The 23,261-nt window shown below is 40.4% G+C and overlaps 1 protein-coding gene across 2 annotated transcripts; it reads left to right on the top strand.

Moving 5' to 3' along the window:
• The first annotated feature begins 3,882 nt into the window (after window positions 1-3,882).
• Window positions 3,883-22,657, top strand: LOC119387171 (katanin p60 ATPase-containing subunit A-like 2). 2 transcript variants are annotated; one of them, XM_049413392.1, is made up of 16 exons: window positions 3,883-4,043; window positions 4,556-4,613; window positions 4,677-4,747; window positions 4,844-5,004; window positions 5,094-5,133; window positions 6,011-6,089; window positions 6,700-6,756; window positions 7,847-7,942; window positions 9,583-9,681; window positions 10,312-10,375; window positions 12,627-12,745; window positions 13,521-13,615; window positions 13,790-13,897; window positions 14,941-15,121; window positions 15,862-15,964; window positions 16,912-22,657. In XM_049413392.1, exons 2-16 carry the CDS (start codon window positions 4,560-4,562, stop codon window positions 17,055-17,057), a joined length of 1,473 nt encoding a protein of 490 aa, XP_049269349.1. In that variant the 5' UTR covers window positions 3,883-4,043; window positions 4,556-4,559; the 3' UTR covers window positions 17,058-22,657. The 2 variants fall into 2 exon arrangements, with proteins under 2 accessions (XP_049269349.1, XP_037510410.1); XM_037654482.2 differs by having other exon boundaries at window positions 5,954-6,089.
• The last annotated feature ends 604 nt before the right edge of the window (window positions 22,658-23,261 follow it).

Genomic DNA, 23,261 nt, shown 5'->3' with positions numbered 1-23,261 from the left:
AGCGCTTTGGGCTGTAATAATTAATTTGTAGGCCACATTCATTGTGAAAACTAAGGGGAATGTCCGTCTGCATGGCGCCAATGACCTCTGCTGTCCTCGACGTGGGAAAGCACTTTAGTAAAATGGCAACAAAACATCATAAATTGGGCAGCTTCGGCCACTCATGGCTTAATCATGCCGCACCGCACGTTTTCTGGCTGTTGAAACGCTGAGGTAAAGGTCGATCGAGATGATACAGGAAGATGTTATCTGCGACGCCGAAAACATGTGATAGCGGGAAGTGAAATGAACGGCTCGGAAATCATTGAGATAACGTTTTACAAATGTTGTTTAGGCACAGTGTGCGTCGAATGGGGCAGATGGTTAGAGCGTACAATGCACGTAATGGAAGGGAAGCAAGCAGGCAGTGGGAAAACTGCATAACAGCGCGCCTGCTGTTGGCATTTAGTTACACATGAAGTTGGCCTTCGCTGCATACAGATGCTTTATTCTGTGTGCAAGGAGAGTTTTGACAAAGTGACCTAAACCGGTTCGCGGTGTCTCGCGTGCTTTTGATTAGCGAGTACTGCTGGGGTAAGTTGAGGTTGTAAGCTGCAAACTGAGTACGCGTTAGGCCTTTAGAGAGCGGCAGCAGCCCACCCCCGCACACGCAAGACACAGTTAAAGTTTCAGAATACATTTTTCTTGACGACAAGACACCAGAGCAAAGTTTTACTGCAGGAAAAATAATTAAAACTAGATTTACGTGCAATGCAAGCTGATGACAACTATCAATCGCACTGAAGTGAGCACACACAGCAAGGGTAATTTTGGCCCGTTAAATCTCGTGAACAAAGCAAATGAGGACATACATATTAACATGATGTTTTCACTGACATAAGCGCTCTTCGACAAAAAAATGTCAAAATTGAGGCCTGAGTTTTTTCTTTATTTTTTGAAAATGTATTTTTTTGAAAAAAAACTCGCTTCTTTAACTATATTCTTCTTATTTTGCGCTGCCTGTAGGAAAACGATCTTCCGCATAAATGTTGCAATGGCTTCTTGAAATACATGACACTGTTTTGAAGTTTCTGTGTGAAATAGGAAAGGCGCCAAGGCGCATCAAACTTAGCAAACTTTGTTGATTTGGACCGGGTTTGCCTTTTTTTTTTACATTTTTTTTTATTTTTGAGGATGGCATAAAAAAGCATGGATGTAATTCACAGTAATGCGTATTAAAACCAACAAAAAAATTTTCGACACATCATTTATAGTTCGCGTTAAATTCGGCCGTGAAATACGAAACATTGCAGTGAACAAAAACAGGAGGTCCGCGCCGCCACCTTCAAATATTTTTTTGGCACGCTGGGAGCCTTTCTCGGAAATAAAATTTTCGGTTCCGTGCACTTTGAATGTGCCCACATAACATATAAAAAACCCAGGCAAAACAAAAATATCGACCGGACAGGCATGTTCGATCTCTCGTGGAATCACCCTTTAGAGGGCGGCAGCAGCCCACTTTTGCACACTCTAAAACCAAATAAAATCTGAGAGCACATTTTTCTTGACGAAAAGCCACCAGAGCAAGGTTTTGCTGCAGCAGAATAATTAAAACTGCGATTTACGCACAATGCAAGCTAATAACAACCATCAGTCGCACTGAAGTGAGCACACACAGCAAGGGTCATTTTGGCCAGTTATATCTCATAAACAAAGCAAATGAGGACATATGATATTAAAACCGTGTGTTCACTGACATAAGCGCTCTTCGATAAAAAATTGTCGTCAAAATTGAGACCGGAGTTTTTTTTTTTTTTTTTTTTTGAAAATGTACTTTTTTCAAAAAACTCGCTTCTTTAATTATTTTTTTCTTGTTTTGCGCTACCCGTAGGAAAATGATCTTCGGTATAAATGTTGCAAAGCCTCTTTTCTATAGTTGACATTGTTTTCAAGTTTCTGTTTGAAGTAGCAAAGGCGCCAAGGAGCCTCAAACTTAGGACCCTTCTTTGATTTTGGCCGTGTTTGCCATTTTTTCACATTTTCTTCTTTTTGAGGACGGTATAAAAAAAGCATGGATGTAATTCACAGTAATACGTATTAAAAGCAGCAAAAAATTTTTCGACACATCATTTATAGTTCGCGCTAAATTCGGCCGTGAAATCCGAAAACATTGCAGTGAGCAAAAACAGGAGGCCCGCGCCGCCACCTTCAAATATTTTTTGGCGCGCTGGGAGCGTTTCTGGGAAATAAAATTTTCAGTTCCGTGCACTTTGAATGTGCCCACATAACATATAAAAAATCCAGGCAAAACAAAAATTGCGACCGGACAGGCATGTTCGATTTCTCGTGGAATCACCCAATGGATATTGCACAGCAACATGAACAACGACGAAGGAAACACGTGAATTGCATTTAAAAATGGATGATATTAACAATAAATATGTTTTTTAGACTGGAGAATCCTCCTCGTAGCTTTTTTGAAATAAAGATGCTTGATAATTTTCCCTCTTTCATACAAACCACAAATGTTGTGTTTTACCGCGTAACAAAAGTGTGCTGCGGCAAAGATAACTTTAAAGAACACCCTAACGTTCTTGAGCTGTAATAAAGTTGCGTCGGTGGGATTCTTCGGACACAAGAACGAACGGTAAAGAGCAGTGAGGTTCGGTCTTAAGCGTTTACTATTCCCGCTCATGCTCACGCAATTAATGCATGCGCGTCAGCGTTTTGTAAAGTTGACTTCTCCGCAACAAGGCTCGTTGTGAGGAGAAGCCTGCTTTCAATATTTCTCTTCGTTCCCAAGTTTCGACATGTTGCATACGAGATGTAGGCCACATGTAGCACTATTAACAGCACAAATGTTAATTCTTTTCGATATTAGTGTGCTTCGCCGCATCACGCGTTTATACTGCAGTGACGCTTACTAAAGCACATTCATTATTACGGAGCACTTGCTGCAAGAGGTGTTCATATTTTGAGACATACACACCTTGCTTATTTTTCATGTGTCTTGCGCTGCCACTAAGATGTATTGCCTTGTCTGATTGTATCTTCAAAACAGTACCGTTTCGTCGACACGAATATATATCCGATAAAGGATATATGATCGTGCTACCATAAGGAGAAGCGCATGTGCAGGGGCAGAGCGCGGCCAAGCACTTGATATATCGAAAGTGGCAGTGAATGTTTTCTACATAGGCGCTGTATAGTGTTCTACTTTGACACTGGACTTCCAAGCTGGGATGTCACTAGTGTTCGACGTATCCGGGTTCGACTGTAAGTACTCTAATGCACCTTTAACAGAGGAGCGCACGAAGCGTTCATGCCGCTTAGCGTCGACTCTCACAGTGCGCGGCAATCGATGTTATCTACACGTATCTAGATCTACAAAGCAAAAGAGATGTGCCACATGAAGTTTGTACGTTGATGCTCCATTACAAATCAGCCGTAAAACGCCTCCTTTTAGTGGTGGTATTGGCAAGTAAAGGCCCCTTGGGTCAAGGTCAGAAATACCCATGAAATATAGACAACTTTCGGAATAAGATAGCACGTACCTCTCTCTCACTGCCAAAAAAAGAAAAGAGAAGAAGAAAGAAAGAAATAAGGTACGATCACTATGAAGAGCGCGGCCTTCAGGAGAACTTGAAATTCCCGCCATACCACACGCACAAAGCCATGCTAGAATAGAACGGAAAGAAAGAAATTTTCGTTAAAGTATTCCTTTTTTCAAGTTATAATGAATACTTATTTTTTAGTTTACATAGCTTTTTGTAATTGACACAGCACATGCAGTTAGTATATCCACAGCAATCCACAGTAACTCTAGAAGGGCGTGTTTAGCCCTGCCATCTAGGTAACGTTGCCTAAACTATACACACGCGACGACTGCGTCTGATGGGCTTATGGGCATTTGGTCAAAAATAATCCTGCGCGTTCGGCTGCACGCAGTGCACCTTGTTTGTCATGGCGTTGATGCGGAGCGATCAGCTGTGCTGTAACATAAGCGCCACGGTGACGGCGGGCTGCTGATCATCTGAAACGAGCTCCTGATCAGCTGCTAACAGGTACGAAACTCTGTCGTTAAAATCTATCCGTACGGTGTCACGTTTACTTCTCAACTCAGGTGTGCGCGTTGCGGCTTCGCCGCTCGACACCCAGCTATGGTCAGCGCTGTCAAAGGCGTTCGTGCGGGCGATAATACTGCGCTCACGCTCTGGCGATCAATTGTTCTATTTATAATTCTGCGGACGAGCGTAGGTGACCTGCTCGTCAGTGTCTCTCACGCACAGTAATAACGGTTCCCGTGCAATTTATAAGCTTACAAAAATGAGCAAAATGAGAAACGTACGGCACAGGTTGGCACGTCGGCGAGTTTCGCGAATCGGTCGCCTTGAGCTGACCTCAGTCGTGCCGTGACCACTTTACGAAGGCATGCCGCTTGCGCAGCTTAGTTCCATTATGGAGCCTAGGACGGTGAAGTTTTCATACACCATGAGGTTCGTGACGGAAACTACGAAGTTTGTTTCCGGCATATATGCATTCCTATGACATCGTGTCGATATCTTGTCTGTCGCAGGAAGATGGCAGAGTCCAAAACTGCAAAATCATTCGTGGACGGCCACATCGCCGACACTGTAAGTAGTTGATTCATTTGTAGCTGAGGATATAGGCTGATGAATGGGGTTACAAATGCGCAGGAAGAACAGAAGTCAGCCGTTCGAAAACGCAACCTTCTAGTGCTGATCCTACACTACCTTCAGCACCAAGGGTGAGGAACTTATACTTCGACTATATATATGCCTTATCGCATTAACTCGCCCAGCAGTGTATGACAGCTGCCTTCATTTTTGTCTCCATTCGTAAGGCTCATGACAACTGCAGAAAGCCTCAAGACTGAATCGACGCTGAAACTTGACCAATATGTTCTCTGTGATAATGTTGATCTGGAGCTAATACTTCAAGAGTATGAGACATTCCAGTTTGTCAAGTTCAGAAAACAGCCACATATCACCCGTAAGCTGGAAGGTGTGTTGCGTGGTGCTTTCTCGTTTTCCATAGACTGTATCACGCTGCAGAGTCACCAACTGTCGTTAATTTCCACATTTCTCATGCAGAGAGTGGCACGCAGAAGCAGTCAAAGTCATCACGAGGACAGTAAGTTATCCTGGCATTGTTTGCACTGTTTTAGAGATCAGCATTCTTTATTTTGCATTCACTGCATTTTAAAGCCGTATTCTCCTATGTTTAGTTTTATTAACACATGTTCACCACCAAGCTGATGTGTGCGTTAATCAGCAGTGCTTATTCATGGAGATAATGACAGCGACTCTAGTTAATCTTCTTTTTCTTTTCCCACGAATTCGTCAGTAGTATGAGGATCTCCAGTCGCTATATATTGCTAGGATTAGCTTGTCATGTTTAGCAGATGATAAAAAATAACAAAATTAAGGAAAAGGAATTAGTTACAGCAAGTCTAATTGTCTACTGAAGCATTGAATATAAGAGCCAAGAAACAACATAACGCACTGTAAGAACTTAAGGTTTCAGCGGCTGAGGGGTGGATTCAACACTGTCTTGCACAGTCTTCAATGCTGTAGTCACTTGTGTTGCGCAAAATCGTAGTTGTCATTTACCACAGTGTCTACTTAATTTCAGCAAATTGTATAATACTTGACCATGAGACTACATTACCTTAGTTATTGTATAGCTTACAGCACCCTAAAATTCAGGTCACGAACTGTCACTGGACATGACTTTCAGCACAGAAAGACTTGGTTCTAATTAATGCTGGAAGGCAAAAATCGCTCGGTGGCTCACAAAGTACACAGTACATATTTCTTTGGTAACCCATCCGTCAAGTGGGCTATCGGTTGGAAAGGAAGTTTTTCATGATACGAATCTGTGTGAATTAGCTCTACCAGCCCTACATGCACATGCACAATCATCACTTCTGTTCTTGCCTATAATTTTTCAGTTCTACGCAAGGACAGTCAACTCAAACATCTAGCAATGGAAGTGGGTCCTTCTGCAGCACATTTCGGATACGGGGCCTTCATCGTGCAAGTAGTGACGAGAAGCACAAATCTGACTCTCAGCTCTCTAAAGGAAAGGTAAACCGTGCTCTCTCCTTCGATTGAGTTAGGTTTGGATTTGTGTGTGAACCTACAGCTGAAGCTGAAGTCTAAAAGTTGTTTGAGTTCATCAGTATCAAATGTGTTTGTGATGTGCACACCACAACTAAACTGAAATGTATTTACGTACATTAAAAGTAGACATGGCACTTGGAAAAAAGAACTTCTGTGTGGAAATATGCCGACATACATTTGTTATTCTGATCAAGCCTTGTTGTGTAAGGTAATGGTGTCATCAGCAAAAAGCCACGGCAAGCAAGTGAACGATGCCAACGAAAATTCACTCTTAATTTCATTACTGCAAGCATTGGCTGTATTATTTGATCAGTTAATGAAATTTTCTTTAATATGCCATCCGCTTTGCTGCGTACCTGTAATATGGCCATGGATCTCTTTGCGCTGTTTGTACTTTGCCAATGTACCCATTTAATTAAAATAAATAAGCAGTTCACTTAAGATAGGTGTTCATAGAAACATTGTGAATTTCGTTAGTTGTTTCTCTAATACTTGCAACTGAAGTTATAATTTATTCCAAATTTCCTTTGGTATTCTTCCACCAATTTATTAACTGCATGTTTTTTTTTCATAGCTTGAAAACACCTTTCGGCCAGAAAACATCACCATTGACAGGCGCCTGGGAATACAGGTAAGTGACCTATTGTCTATAGGTGATAATGACTTAATGATTTGATTAATCAAATAGTGCTTCTATCACAATTATTCCTCATAGTGATTATTTGGCTGAGGTCACATCAGCAGAATCTGGCAAGCACTGGCACCAACTTTCCTACTTCACTTGAAGAGTGAGGATGGGAAACATGGACGGTGTTCCGACTAATGCAGTGTTTTTCTTCATATTTCTTAGTAGTGAAAACAAAATCCATCCACATGTGGTTTACTTCAAGACAGTTGAACGAGCGCTTAAGTGAACGGTGTAATTTACATGACTTATTATTTTTTTGCTTGCAATGGTTAACTTTGTGGCTGTGGTGTTACACTGCTGAGCCTGAGATTGCAGTCAGGGTTTTATTCCGGCCACGGCCATTAGATGGGAAACAAATGCAAAATATCCTTGTACTAAATGTCTAGGTGTTACTAAAAGGTTCCTAATTATAGAGTTAAAAATTTTAATTGATGCCCAGCCCTAGTAAGCTTGTCAGTAGGCCAGTGAAGATATGGCCTAATTTATGATGCTGTCGAAAGCTTACTGTTCCAGTAACTTGCCAGGCTGCGTTCTGTTTAAATAAACAAGACAAATTACTCAGAATGGCCAAGCTTTATTGAGCTTTATAAGAGCTAAACAACACAAGCACTCGTGCTGTCTACTGTGTTATCAATGCCTCTTATGCTATTACAGTACGAATCACTATGAAACTTGTAGGTGTGACACTTCATAATATAGTGGTTTTTGGCAGGGTAGATGACATCATATGGACACATACATTCTGTTACATGATGAAATAGTGAATGTTCTTGTTATAATTTGGGCTTCTCAAAATGAAAGAAATGGCAGATAAAAAATTATGTTAAATATAGCAGAAAACGGTGCATAGTTCTATGACATAATTTAGCAGCACAAGGAAGAACTTTTTTTTTTCAACTGTTATACACATCAGCTAGATACCCAAGAAGCCCTCTTAAATGCAGTTCTGTATATGTGTTGTCGTGCTATGAAATAGGCTTTTGTCAATCGTGCTATGTAAAATACCAAGAAGCGTGACGCTTCACTGGTGCAGATCTGCACACCAGGACTACCACAACTAAAGCTGCCTCAAGCCATGGGTGCCACTTTGGGGAGCGAATGGTTTAACTTGGTCGACATCATTTCTAAGGTGAGGAAAAAAATATGGTTGTGCAAAAACTTGAATGTACTGCACTTAATAACATGTAGCTCAATAAAGCTTAGTATGTGTATGGCACATGCTGTGATTTTATGTCGTGAACATGTCAGCTGCCAATACTTTTGCTGTCATTGTTCTTTCTTTTTTTTCTTTATCATGAAGTCGAACATGGTGGATAATGTGCACGATAATTCCCTCAGCACTGTGTCTACCTCCATTTCTCTTGTTGTAATGTTTTTCAATATAATTACTGTGCATCAACTACCCTAACAGCAAGTTCTTTTCTAGTGAATACCATGAGTGCAGGATACATTCAAAATTAAAGTGCAATTAGCTGTTACAGATAACACTGGCACCCACATCTTTGTTTCTTTGAGCTCAATTTTAGGCTTACAATTTTAGCCAACGAATACATTATACTAAATATATGCTGCTGGCCACATTATAGAAGGACGTTAAGTATGTACAGTGTACATTTGTACGGAAGGAAGATGCACTCCTCCTTCTGTGTCATGTTTGTATGTACAAATGTGTATGTGTGCATATTCATGCACACATATGTAGTACTTATATGTAAAACCTTCCTCACGCTCATATCCCTGAACTATACAACACCTTTCATTTTATACTTTGCAATCAGGGGCTTAGCCAGGGGGGGGGGGGGTTGGGGGGTTCAAACCCCCCCGAAATGTTTCAGTTTTGCTTGCGTATATATACGCGTGCACATACAAACACACGCACGAACATACATAAAGTATGGTTGAACCCCCCCCCGAAAAAAATTTCTGGCTACGCTGCTGTTTGCAATGTGCAAAAAATACAACTAAACATGGCAAAATTTGGGCATAAGCTGTCACTTCTCAATTCTAAAGCAAAGGAACGATACATGATTAAATTTTTCTGCACTTTCCTTTCATTTGTAGAAGTGCAGATGCATTCATGTGCGCACATGCATAGATGTATGCGTGAGTATGCACGAACATAGTGGCCATAAAAAGCTTCTGCACGACTATAATAAAAGCACTCTGTGAGACAAGGCACAAAGATGAAATGAGGGCCATTTGCACACTTATCGTAACTGTAGGAAAAGATCATTCCAAGCTGTATGTCTTAGATGTGTTGCTCAATCACCTGATTTCCCTGTAAAAAATTGACTATTTATACTGCCTTGCTAATGCTATACCTTCAAAATAGTACTTGATGCACCATTTGATGAGAAAATTAGCGTAAAAAGGCTTTTAATATGTAATGCTGCATAACTTCGCCTGCTGAATCTACCAAGATCTGCATTTAATGGTGCTTAATCGCAAAATTGGCCGGGAAAAGTTTCTTATGAGTCAAATTCTGGCTCAAAATCTACCAAATTGACAATTTTTTACTACCACAACCACTGCTGATTTGTTCACTGTGATCATATTAAGCAGCATTTTTAGAACTCGAGTTCAAAAATTTTCTCACACCGTTACAATGAATGGATTTTCTGAAACAACATGCTTGCATACAATGCCTAGTCAAAATATAACTCCTCACTACAAAAAAAAATAAACTGAGAAATTTACTAAAGAAAAGTCACCCAGCACAGGAATGCAGTAACATATTTTTTTGATGCATGTGGTCTTTTTATTTTGCAGGATGTCTATGTGGACAGTCCGAACGTCCACTGGAACGACATTGTTGGTCTTGAGTCAGCAAAGCGGCTTATCAAAGAAGCTTTAATTTACCCAATGAAGGTCAGTGCAGCTTGTATTTTTAATGTTAATCACAGTATAAACTGCAGTGAAGCTTCATTAGAAGCCCTTTGAAACATTCCAATAGAAATATTTTATTGCTTTTTATTGCTTTATTGTATTATGAAACAATAGACCTGATGCACCAATAAAGCTTGTATTGTAAGCTGTGTTATCATAGGATAGATTTGATAGCCTGTATTAGCCCATTAAACTATAGACAAATAGAGTCCTGTTGCACTAATAAAGAAACTAAATAAAATAAATTACAAAAAGACCTCTCTCAGTGAACTTAAATAGTACATAGTTTATAACAATGCATGCATAAGCTGTACTGTAGAATGATCTAAGGACATGGTAAATTGATTTTTTAATGTATTACTCTCTAATGTGAAATAAGGACAACACTTAGAGTGAGTATGACTCGCTCTTGTTTGGAACTTGTTAAATGTTGGGTTCCTTGTTCCATACATATTGAAAAACTTTCTGGTGTGTTGTTTTTCGAAGCTTGAAATGCTAGTTGAAGAGTCTGTTGCAAACATTTCAGGATGAGTACATTTCATTTGGAACCACTGTTCATTGCAGTGAGTAATTCATTCACTGATGCATTTATTATCATTACACGCTGCTTAGTATCCAGACATCTTTTCTGGAATAATGGGTCCATGGAAGGGACTTCTGCTCTTTGGACCTCCAGGTGCATCTTATTTCACATGTCACTGTATTGTGTACTCGTTTTTGGACTGTTACAACCTTCATAGTGAAAAGAAAATTAACTGATGGCTTTTAAAGGCAGCAATTACATGCAAGGTATTTTCCACATGGCATTGTGCATCAGCACATGTGCATCTTGCACCGTCCAATAATGGTGCTGCTTTAATGGCCGAAATGGATACATATTGCAGCCCTTATTTTTATCAGAAGGTGCCTGAAACCATTTTAGTGGAATTCACAGCATGATGAGACTACAGCACAGTGCTCACGAACTGAAACGTGACATCAAAACTTTTAGTATACAGACTGGTATGCACATTTGCTCAAGATAACCGCATCATGCCACTACAAATCTGGCCGCTAAAGGTAATATTGGCTCTGATGCAAGTGTTTGAGTCGAAATTACGCAGATATGGCACAAACTGAAGACAGCGGAGGTGAAAGTACATGCATTACTTGGCCTTAAATTGTCACATTTCAATCAACGAGTAGCGCGGTACATGTTAGCACTAAAAGATGACACGCTGAAAGTATTTTAGAAATATGTTCCATAGAAGGGAATAATTGTGACCCACCTGCAGGTACAAAGAAAGCTCATAGGAGCTTCCAGAAAGAAAGCTTTGCAGTTGAAGAAAACTGTTCCCTGTACAGGGATCTCACAAGAGCAATGCTTTTCCACTGTGGTCAGTCTGCCATCAGAACTAAATGTCACACTAGGAGATGGCGGAACGTAGTCGAATGAATCAACAACTAAACTTTAGGGACACCAGACGTAGCGAATTTGTTCTCCAGAAATCTGCAAGGTAGCTTCGTGCTACTGTCGTGTGGACTGCAATCATTCCCTTTCCTGAAACTTAAGGTTCATGCAGAGCAGCTTCTGCTATAAAGAAGCTTTGTCATTTATCAAAGCAGCAGTGAATAAAAGACTAGTAGCCGTCTGTAATTTTTATAACCCATAATGCACTGACTTAGCAGAATGTTGACTTTTGGCAAACAGGAATTCCTAGCTAACTGAAATAGAAGAGGACCTCCTATGCTTTTGTATAAAGGTATTGATCTGCATAGTAACTTTCAAAGGCCTCCGCAATAAAACTTCACTTTAAGCCACTTAGTTCAGTAATTAAGTTTGGGAAAGCAACATGAAATAACACAAACGAAGAAGGAGCGACTACTCAAGCATCTAATATGCAGGACTGCTCCTTTCCTAGGCACCTGTACCTTCTTTGTCTGTCTGTGTTTATTCATTGCCATCCAGAAGCCTATTCAATCCTCTTCCAGGACTTCACTAGCCCTACAATATACAGTGCATTCGACAGATGCTGCTGGCTTCCATTACCATGTGTTGGCTCTCTTGAGCTGCATCTTTAAATTTAGCTTGTCAAAAGTTCTATGCGCATAAAAATCTGCTTTCGGTTGAAAGTTTGATAGTTCTAAGCAATTTCATTTGTCCAATTAGAGTGAAAAACAAAATTGAAGTTTACTTTACTCGATGAAAATGATGCATGTAGCGCATTCTGAACGTCCATACAAAGTAAGGAGCACCTTGGTCTGATATGTCTTGTCATGGGTGTTTCATAATATAAGTGAGCAGCCCCACTAATAAATTCTATGCTTCAGGCACCGGAAAGACACTCCTTGCAAAAGCTGTAGCTACAGAATGCAAGACGACGTTCTTCAACATCACTGCTTCAAAGGCCTCCGCAATAAAACTTCACTTTAAGCCACTTAGTTCAGTAATTAAGTTTGGGAAAGCAACATGAAATAACACAAACGAAGAAGGAGCGACTACTCAAGCATCTAATATGCAGGACTGCTCCTTTCCTAGGCACCTGTACCTTCTTTGTCTGTCTGTGTTTATTCATTGCCATCCAGAAGCCTATTCAATCCTCTTCCAGGACTTCACTAGCCCTACAATATACAGTGCATTCGACAGATGCTGCTGGCTTCCATTACCATGTGTTGGCTCTCTTGAGCTGCATCTTTAAATTTAGCTTGTCAAAAGTTCTATGCGCATAAAAATCTGCTTTCGGTTGAAAGTTTGATAGTTCTAAGCAATTTCATTTGTCCAATTAGAGTGAAAAACAAAATTGAAGTTTACTTTACTCGATGAAAATGATGCATGTAGCGCATTCTGAACGTCCATACAAAGTAAGGAGCACCTTGGTCTGATATGTCTTGTCATGGGTGTTTCATAGTATAAGTGAGCAGCCCCAATAATAAATTCTCTGCTTCAGGCACCGGAAAGACACTCCTTGCAAAAGCTGTAGCAACAGAATGCAAGACGACGTTCTTCAACATCACTGCTTCAACGCTGGTGAGCAAGTGGCGAGGCGAGTCTGAAAAGTTAGTCAGGGTGAGTCATTCTTTTGCCAATTGCCCTCTCACGCATTTCCCTTCCTAAATGCACACCCTCCTAATTTTCACATGCTTGATATCTTGATTACATTAATAAGTGGCATTTCTGGTACTAGTTCTATTCTTCCAACAAATAAAGTCACAGTCTCACCACAAGGGTGAAGTAATGAATGCGATAGCGATGAATTCGAATGTCATACAAAGAAAGTCTAGCATATCACTCCTTTCACATACACAGCTGCTGGAGTGAGCAAAGCAAACTTTGTGGTGAAAGTACAACACGTACAAACCTCTGCCCCTCAAGAGATAAGTGCGTGAGCATGAGCGACCACGCCCTGTAGGTCAAAGTCCCGAGCGGAGACACACATCCTGACTCCGGCGAAAGACGAGCGAGGTGACCACCTTTAAAGCATGGCCTTTACGCCACTTGCGAGTGATAGTGAACAAGCCTCTGCAACGCTGAAGCACCTCAGAGCTCTGTGTACCACCAGCAGTAAAGGGTGCATATAAGTAGCTCACCGTTAATATGCTGGAGAATGTATGCTGTGTGGCGGAGTGCTTTAATGCATTGCTCTGTGGAGCGAGGAGTCGCGAGTTCAAAACCCCAGTCATGCGCTTTGAAAAAAATTTTCTTGTGAGCCATGTTTATTTGTGTGCTTCGTTATATATGCACTCCTATACATATACAGAACGGCACGACGACCCGGCCATATAATTGCTATCATCATAAAAGGATTGATTTGTCGTAACCAGAGGCCCCCCTTTCCATGCAGGTGCTGTTTGAACTGGCTCGACACAACTCGCCTGCAACCATATTTCTGGACGAGCTTGATGCTCTGGTTGGGGCTAAAGGTGGACTTGGAAACAGGTAACCTGCCCTTGATTGCAATGGCTTCAATGCTCATACCAGCATGAAAATCTCCTGCACATGTTCTGAAGGTTCACTTCCTCTGCATTTTGTTTGCAAATGAAGTACAGCTGGGCTTTCCTTCCAGAAACATTGTTCTGAAAGCTTTTCAATTATGTGCTTTCATTTTTGCAGCGAGAACGAGGCCAGTCGCCGCATGAAAAGTGAGCTCCTGATACAGATGGATGGCCTGAGCAACTCCAAGGATCATGTATTTGTGCTGGCTACTTCTAATTCACCATGGTGAGCAAGTCATTATTTATTAGAACACAAAAAATTTAGCAAGGAAGTGACATTGTGTTATCTGCAAATTCTTCGATGCAACCAAAGATTGCTCTTTAGTTGTATGTCACGATGGCTTTACACAATATGATTGCACTTTCATGTTTGCAGTGCCAGAAGTTCAACTTTTTGTCAACCTAGCTATAGAGCTTTCTTCAGATGCTTTATTATTTCAGGAGTGCTGTTTCTTGGGCTAATTAGAATAGCATACTATATTTTTGGACGCACTTGAAAAACAAGGACACAGTGAGGCACACATAAATCACAAACGAAAGCGCTCTAGTGACTGAAGTTTATTTGAGCATCCTGCCTACATTTATACATGCGAACTTGAACCTAGTGCCGTATGGTACCGCACTATCGTTAAGGAACATTTCCTTTCGTGACAAAGCAATTGACTGGGAGCTGGCATACGTGGCCCCTTCTTTGATTGTAGCTTGTGCCTCTATTATCTCTATTATTAACTTTGCACGGTACTGGGATGGGCTCCTATCAATACACTGCAAAGACTATGATTGCTCACCCATATTTTCAAATTGTCGCATATTCAGCCACCATAAAGATAGCAGCATGAGAGAGATAATAGACGCACTAGCTATAATCATAGAAAGCGCCACGTGCGTCAGCTCTCTGTCGGTTGCTTCGTCAAAAAAAGAAAAGTTGTTCCTTAGCTTGATGGTGCGATACCATACGTCACTAGGTTCAAGTTCGCGTGTATAAATGTAGGCAGGACGTTCATAAGTTGCTAGAGCGCTTTCATTTGTGGTTTATGTGTGCCTCACTGTGTCCTTGTTTTTCAAACGCGTCCAAAAATACAGTATATTATTACAGGTCAACGAGTTTAAAGGGCACTGTCTTTTCATTTTAGCTTTTAAACTCCTTCACTCTAACTTTCTGGTGTGGTTCCACAGTGTCAGATAGAGGTTTCAAAATGTACAGCATCACATAAGGGATTGCAAATGTTTCCTTTAATCACAAAACAAGTGTGATGTCTCTGGAAACAGGGATCTGGACCATTCCGTTCTTCGACGCCTGGAAAAACGCATCTTGGTGCCTCTGCCAGGCAAAGAGGCCCGCACCTTTTTGTTCCACAAGTTTCTCGAGGGCGGACAGAGTGCCAAGAGTGGTGGCCGCCGAGAAAGTTGCTTCGTGGCAGCTGACATCGACTACAACCTTGTCAGCGAGGTGCGACTGTGTATTTCTTCCTCCATGTTGCTCAGAAACCTATAGCCACAGTTTATGCGTTGACATATATATGCACATGAAGTGAAAAGCCACCGCGTACTTATGCAATAGTGCACTTAATTGTCATGAAATTTGCAGCAGTGCAATGTTTGTACAGTCTTTTTCATTGTTCATTCTTTTTGCCCCTTTTTCGTTAGCTTTGACAGCACCACGCAACTGTTATTGCTTAGATTGGCCACTAATTATCACGTATAATGAGACAAGATGAATGGAAAATAATACAGCTATTACATTACATAGCCTCAGGATGGTACCTGGATTCTTAATATACTAAAATTTGATTTAGTACTCTGGTTCGTAGCCCTACTACCACCTATATGCATGCCTGAAATTACATGAGTTCATAAAGAAACCAAATGCAGCCTTTTTGATGGTCAAACATCTGTCAGCATTGTGGTTGTAACTGCTTTACATTGACACAAACTCATGTTCAGTGGCAGCAAAAGCTTGTACGGCACCAAGTGCCATCAGCAGTCCTTGAATGTTAAAAACAAATATCTTGGCTTAGTCAATAATGTGTACAGAAGTCACCAGTCAACAAAGAGAATTGGAACACCATCAATTTTTTTTTCCACTACTATCTGTAATGCTGTGATCATGAGAATGGATAACAGGATAAACCGAACAACTAAATAAGCTTGTTAATTAATTAATCAGTTTGTGCCTTTATTCTGTGACAGGCATCTGAAGGTTATTCAGGATCGGACATCAAGATAGCCTGCAAAGAAGCAGTGATGAAGTCCCTCCGCCAAGCACTGGAAGCTGCTGAATGCTGTGATAATGGTAAACATTTCAGTTCTCGCAGTACCACTGGTTGTGCTCATTCCTCGTGACACATTTGGGTATTGAGATTTTAGCGCATACTGCGTAAGTCAAGCTGTTTGTCGAGCGAGATAAATTTAGAAATGCTTCTCATTGGAGGTATTGTCAACACTGCTATGCTGTAGTGTAAAGGCGAGACACCTTAAACAGGGTTTCATTCCAGCATAGCATAACCACCGTTGCAATGGCAGGCAGAGCAAATTCCATTTCTTCTTTGAAGTGGTGAAATGTCCTTGTCGTGCTGAATTCTACTGCGCTCTTCTTTTTTACACCAATACTACTAACATGGTAATCAAGACTATAGCTTCGTGAACAAGAGACAACCTTGTTTTGTGTGTATGAAAGTTAATTGGTGGCATTTCAAATTCTTTTTTTTTTGTAAGTAGAATGACTCTGAGTGAGCAGGGTGCCACTTTAAAAAATGCAGCATGTTACTTGCACATTTGGTAAGGCTAAAGAATTTTGAACAAGCATATATTAGAAAAATGTTCACTGTAAAGAGCACGTTTTTTTAAAACTATTAGCTTACTGGCGAACTTGTATTAACACAGACCCCAAGACACTTATAAGTTCATCCATAACACCTGAAAGAAACAATATTATGAACAAAGTCAGGCCTAAAAAATATTTTACTTTTGGCTTCTCTGTCTTCTGCACACTGCTCAGAGTCAGAGACAAAACCATGTTTATGTTTAGAATGCCAATTTGTCATCATATAGTTACGAGTCAACAGCTGTGTTTTACTGCTGCTATACTTAATAATCACCCAGTGAGAGTCATGATGCGTGTGATTGGGAAAGGTACCAAGACTATTAATATAAAAGGAGCAAATATGCTATATTTGTCAGATATTTTGTCTTTAACTCTTAAGTCACACACATGCACTGGTGTGGTGATGCTGACTGCAGAAGCGGATGGAACTGACCGCATCATCCCTGAGCCGGTGTCAACAGAGGACATCTTGGATGCCATCAAGCAGACCAAGCCCACTGGCAAAGCGCTCGCAGCAAAGTTTGAAACCTGGCACCAAGAGTATGGCTCGTCGCTTTCGTAACGTGTTCTCTTGTAACCTACTCAAAGGCTGCATAGCCCACAGCCGGAGCAGGCAACCGTGCTTGCTTCTAGTGCTAACAACTACAGCCGGTAGAGTTTCCTACTAAAATTATGAGAGAAAACCTTTTTGCACTATTAATCACAGGAGCTTTATGTACGGTGGCTTGGACAGTATTGGAATGATGCATCACGGCACGTGCATTTGCCTAAATATCATCTTTCTGGCTTTGGGTGGCTTCACTAACATTTCACATTGATCACTTCCAACGCAATATTGTGCTATAAGTGCAGGAATTTGCAATGATTATGCATTTTTGCTGACACGTGTGAAGACTGTAATCGTCCGGAAATAAATATTATTGGCATAATAAATAATGCTACAAGAATATCTGAAGTCGCAAGTTTTAAGGTTAGACAACTCCATGTACTATGTGTTATTCTTTTGATCGCTGAACAGTTGGCAATATTATTTTATTAATTTTAGTAGGAAACTCTGCTGCTGCAGCTCTGTTAGAGGAAAAAAAAATAATATATATATGTTGTACCGACAGAAGAAAAAGTATGTTTGCTTGGCACACATGAACTGCAAAGGACATTTTTACGGTCATAATAAGAATCATTGTGACGTATGCAACAAAATGTATAGTGCAACTCACGCAACAATGTTCAAGTTGGGGTGCGATGTGGCAAAGACTGCCGTACGCATGCGATGACACGAAATTCCTTCTTTATATGCCTTGTTGGCTGTTTGGTACTAGCCATGTAGTCTGGTGTTCTGTAGCTTCGACACTGTGCAGCTCTAACCTGTCATAACGTGGTTTTGTCAGGCCTTCAGATCAGTTGTTGTGCTCATGTGCATCTGTAATTATCTAATCACTGACTGTCGAAGTTGAGTCACGGCTGTGCCCGAGTTTTTAGCCGATTACATTCTGATCCTTAACGATGGTCTTTGTCTACTACTGGAATATTTAAGAATGTGAGACACTTGGAATGTTTATGACCTAGGAAATGCATTTATTAAGTGCATTTAGGCACTACGCACTATAAATCATTATTAGGCTGAAGGCTCTGTCATCACATTTTTACTGAGGGTTGCAAATAATGAAATTTCCAATGTCACTTGCATGCATATATTTCAAAAGAAACACGAAAAAAAGCTTACATTTTAGCATTAGATTATGTCATGAATATCTACTGCTTTTCAACAAATGTAGGAAGAAAACGGGAAAGAGCAAAATGGGAGTCTGATGCTGACTTGCGTGTAGTTCATTATGCACATATTCACAAGGCCATCCACTCTTACAGAAAGCAGCTCGTTAGTAAGTGCCTATAAAAGCATAAATTGTGTATTAAAACTTGCAGGTTAATCTTTGATTGTTAGATATTTCTGTTGGCTACCAAAGTGGTCACCTTTTATTTCTTAAACAAAGCAGACATTGCAATTATATTAGATTGAATACCACTGAAGTGTTTCTCTTGAATGCAGAGGATCTCATGCATACGCCATATTTGCGAGTGGGTAAAATAGTATACCACATCAATAAATATAGCAGAACAACATAATTGCACATTGTTAGATGCATTTCCTCTTCTATGCATAATATTGGACAGTTGACGTTTCTTATTACTGTAATAGCATTGCAAACTGTTGCTATGTGTGAAAAGTTTAAGAACTAAACACGCATACTTAATATACACTGTAAATTCTATTAGTGATGCAAGAATTGCGGGGGCCTTGTTGAGAAAACGAAAGTTTATGTTAGTTTATATGATGCATACGAGGGCCGCATAAGAATAGTGCTATATTAACTCTTTAAGGCCGCAATTGCACTCTGACAAGTGGGGAACGCAAAAATCCTTGTGTGCTTAAATTTAGGAGATGTTTAAACCCCAGCTGATCAAAATTAATCAGGAGGCCCACGCTACAGCATTCTCTCGCAACCAGCTGGGCAGTTTCGGAACATTAAATCTCACATTTTTATCTTTCTAGGCATGACCAGCACAGCCCTCAGAGTTCCATTAAGTTTGATTGTTTCACCAGCTACGTTAGGGCATTCTTTTCACAGCTGAAGCCAGCCGATTACATTATGTCATCTAAGGGAGCACCTAAGCAAGCTCTTGACCCTCTGTAAACAGTTTCAGCACTCGACAGGGTGCCGTTGCTTTGTGCTGCTGCTTCATTAGTCTCTTTGGGTTCAATCTAAAGTTGCCAAGAATTAGTGGCATGCCCATCCTTGATCATTCGCTGCTTTTCAAGATAACCGAATGTGATTACATTTGTAGACTCTAGCAGTTGACGTCATTTGGGAAGTGCAGCAGCACAGAAAGATGCACGTACAGTCTGCTCATTCTACGAAGGCTCTTTCTGCCCAATAAACATTGCTGTAATTTGTGTGAGTAGCAGTGGAGAAGGACTAAGCTGGCTCGTTAAGTGTCCTAGCGTGATTATGCAAGCAGGGCTTGGAACACGAATTAACATTGTTCTCTGAAAGCTACAATATTTAGCCAGTTACACAAAGGTTATCTTCAAGTGAGTCGATTGAGAAGGGGCACTGAGCTGCCTGTGTATGGTCCTCTCAGTGGCCAATGCGTATTTCATCAAGTAACAACTAAGCCAATTAAGAAGCAGTTCTGAGAAACAGCTGTATATTATTGTTTTTTCTCTACTCTTGTGGTATCTACAGCCATACTGTGTGTTGCAGTGCGCCAAATGCCGCCTGAACAAGGTAGTTCTAAGCATAAGGAAAGTACAAGCATTCATGGTTTTGAGCATAGGTATAAAAAAAGGACACATCCCAACGCAGAGGGTACAAGGCAGTGTCGTGAAGCCTACCAGTCAGCCAAGACCTTCTACTGTAAGTGTCGTTCGTGAATTTCAAGCGTGGCCCATATTTTGCAGCAATTATTTCCCTTCTGTTCCGTTTCTTGCATCACGCAGCTCATTTTGGCCGTAACGGTGGCACGTTTGACAAAGCAAAAAAAGTGAATTGTGAAAACAAACATCGCAAAGTTTGGGCAAAGCAATCTCTTGTCCTCAACATTGTTGTGTAGTTCAGTTAGACCAGGATTGCACATTTCACTGGTGCACTCGCAGCAAGCTTGCTGTGAATTGTTGCATGCTTGAATTGTGCTAGGAAAGCATGATCTTGCACTGCATCAGCAAATGGGATATGTACTATTGTGACTGGGACAGGCTGTCTAACTCGTACAATTCGCTGCTAGGTCTTTGTTTTTTTATAATTGAGCTGCAACTATACAAAGTTAATTTGTTACACCTATATTTGTTCTTCTGAATGCAAGTCATATTTAGTAAGCTTTATCACAGCTTTTCCTATAAAAGTTTCAGAGTACGACTCTGGCACAAGTGTCTGTGAAACATGTTAGTATGGAACTTCGGCCTGCATGGGATTAAGGAATTTTGTATTTGAATTTGCCTAAAGTTTGTCCAGTCTTCAGACAGCTTTGTCTGTTTGCAGAATGGTTGTTTTAAACAAAATGTATTCTGTTATATATGCAAGAGTAAGATGTCCCACACATCACTGCCATGATGTGTTTTTGGCTTTCGCAGACATACAGTAAGAAAAAAACATAGCCTTCGTAATTGGATTTTGCTACTCTGGTGGAACGGTCACTGGAGAGACTATTTCGACAGCCCCTACTTGCTGTTGTATACACATGCACAGAAATTTACTGCCTTCGTGCGCTTAAAAAAAGAAAGATATTAGTCCTTCAAACTTTGCAAAGATTAAATGTAGCAAATAATACCACTAGAATGTATGATGCCACAGGCACAAGGATTGCACTAGTCAGTGTTTTACAATCGCTCTTACGATATTTGTCATTGCATGGTATAAGATCGAGCAATTCAGTGTCTAATCAGTGCTTTCTTTAGCAGTGTGGGTGTACTGCTGCGCAAGAACCGTTAGGTGAAACATTTGTAGGCGATGAAAATGAAGATGTTTGTTTTTAAGTTCCTGAACATTTGAAACTTTATGTGGTCTGTAGATGTCTAGTAGTGTACTTCAAAGAGGCAGTAAGACAAAGAAGGAAATTTTTTAGTACATAATGTCATTTTAAGTAGATAACTTCTTGCTTACGCAATGTGCCAACAGCTAACACTTTCTCAGGTTCTTGAAGCAAACATTTATTAGCATAAGTAAAAAGCGTAGTCTCCACCATCTTTATAATGTGAAAGGAAACATTTTGTACATTTTTTCCAAGAGCACATGTCCACATTAATTCAACCTTTTTTTTTAATAGCCTGCATGTACCCCTGCTATACCGTGATGCAAATGTGCACTTAGCATGGTAACTGTATTGATGCGGCATTAACACTTTGCTATATTTTTATCCTATCAGAATGATAGGCATCATGTTAAGACATAGAAAGAGAGCAGAGCGGATGACAGAACAAAACAGAAGTAGCAGATATCCTTGTTGATATCGTAAGAGAAAAAAGTGGACATGAGCGGGTCACATAATGCACAGAGTAGATAACCGATGGTCAGTGAGGATGACAGTACGGATACCAAGAGATGGGAAGCATAGTTTAGGATGGTAGAGAGTTAGGTGGGGTGGTTAAGAAGTTCACAGGAATAAAATGGAATGAGCTCGTACAGGACAGTAAACTGGAGTTCAATGGGAGAGGCCTTCATCCTATAGTGAACATAGAACAGTCTGATGACGATGCCATTGAAAGCATAGAACACTTGTCAAATGCAAAAATGTGGAGCTGCATTTTCCAGATAAAAGCCAAATTTTTCAGAGCCTTCTAGCACCTACCACATGCTGCGCACCTCTGCAGAGAAAATGTCAAACTGATCAAGGGTGAAGAAAAAAAAATACTTGCAGTGTTTTTTTCTCGGCTGCTTGCTGAAACACTGTTTTTTAGCATAAGAGATGTTAGCCTTGAATGTGCGCAGTTATGAAAAGCTTGGATTTTTAAAAAGCGATTTAATGTTTGCTTTACGTGTTCCTCATCTTTGTAAGCACTTGCAACAGCAGTTGGAGCATGAGAGGAGTATTATGATTACAGCATTCAGAAAATCGGAAAAATATAAGCATGCACTCTGATCATGAGACTGTCGAGTCCACATTTGATCGAAACTGTCATAGCGCCTGTATTGGTTAAAGGTACGTTTTGTGCCAAGACTGAGCTATGTGCTCGTCAGTGTACACCAGTTCTTTCATTTCTCCTACTGCACAAATACAAGGACAACATACATTACTACTACACGAAAAGTCATAAATGTAGACAAAACATGTGCACAAACACCCATCCTCTGAGTCATTTACATCTATGTTTTTACACGCTGCAACAAAGTGTGTTACCTATCAACCTGCACAACTATTGATCTTGCACTACAAGGAATATACCTTGCATGTACATGGCAACGAAAAACGTGAAGCTGATCGGAGTTCATGCCTGCTTCTGCTGATGTGCATGTTGGTTTCAGGAAGGTCTGAATACTTCCTTTGGGCACTGCATGAACAATTGCACAGGCCTGAAAACATCTCAAAAACACAAAAACAAACAAAGGCAGTCACATTTAAAGTGCATTGGATACACATTAAGTCACTTTAGATTAGGCTTTTGTTAAAACCATGAGTCGCATGGGTAGATCTGTGTATGGTTGTTTGGTCACATGAGGTGAAGTGTTCATGTGGCCATTGGTGATGGTAATGAACTTTAAAATGGGTAGATGTTTTCCAAATGCCCAAGAAAAGAACTCCCTTAAATAAATACTTAACATAAACCTGTGTATGTCGATAAACATAACAGTATATAACAGTGAGCAAGGTTACATATATTAATATACAAATATTAAGGCAAGTCTGTATAAAGCATGAAGTACACACAATGCAGCAGATTTTCATGCCGTATGTGAATTAGTACACTTACACCAGTGTTCAGCCATGGAGTCCAGTGCAGTGAAGGATGTACAAAAATTCTTAAACTGTAATCAATTTTCCTGCTCTCTGTTTTCTGTAATCCCGAAGATGAAACAATTTAAAATGAAATGGAATGTTTTCACCATAGAATTGGATTATGAGTAAAAATAATGTGGCTTCTCAGTAAAGATGTCGTGCACGTTGTTCACATGTTTCATGCAATGCTTTATGAATGTATTTGTTCTGGCATTTCATTGCACAGAGTGAATGGGCAAAATGCCAAATGAAACCAAAGCACTCTTAATTTCACTAG

The sequence above is a fragment of the Rhipicephalus sanguineus genome, chromosome 3, assembly GCF_013339695.2.
Source record: "Rhipicephalus sanguineus isolate Rsan-2018 chromosome 3, BIME_Rsan_1.4, whole genome shotgun sequence".
In the NCBI taxonomy this organism is placed as follows: Eukaryota; Metazoa; Arthropoda; class Arachnida; order Ixodida; family Ixodidae; genus Rhipicephalus; species Rhipicephalus sanguineus.
The sequence above is the reverse complement of the archived record's forward strand: the minus strand, read 5'-3'. Positions and strand labels throughout refer to the sequence as shown.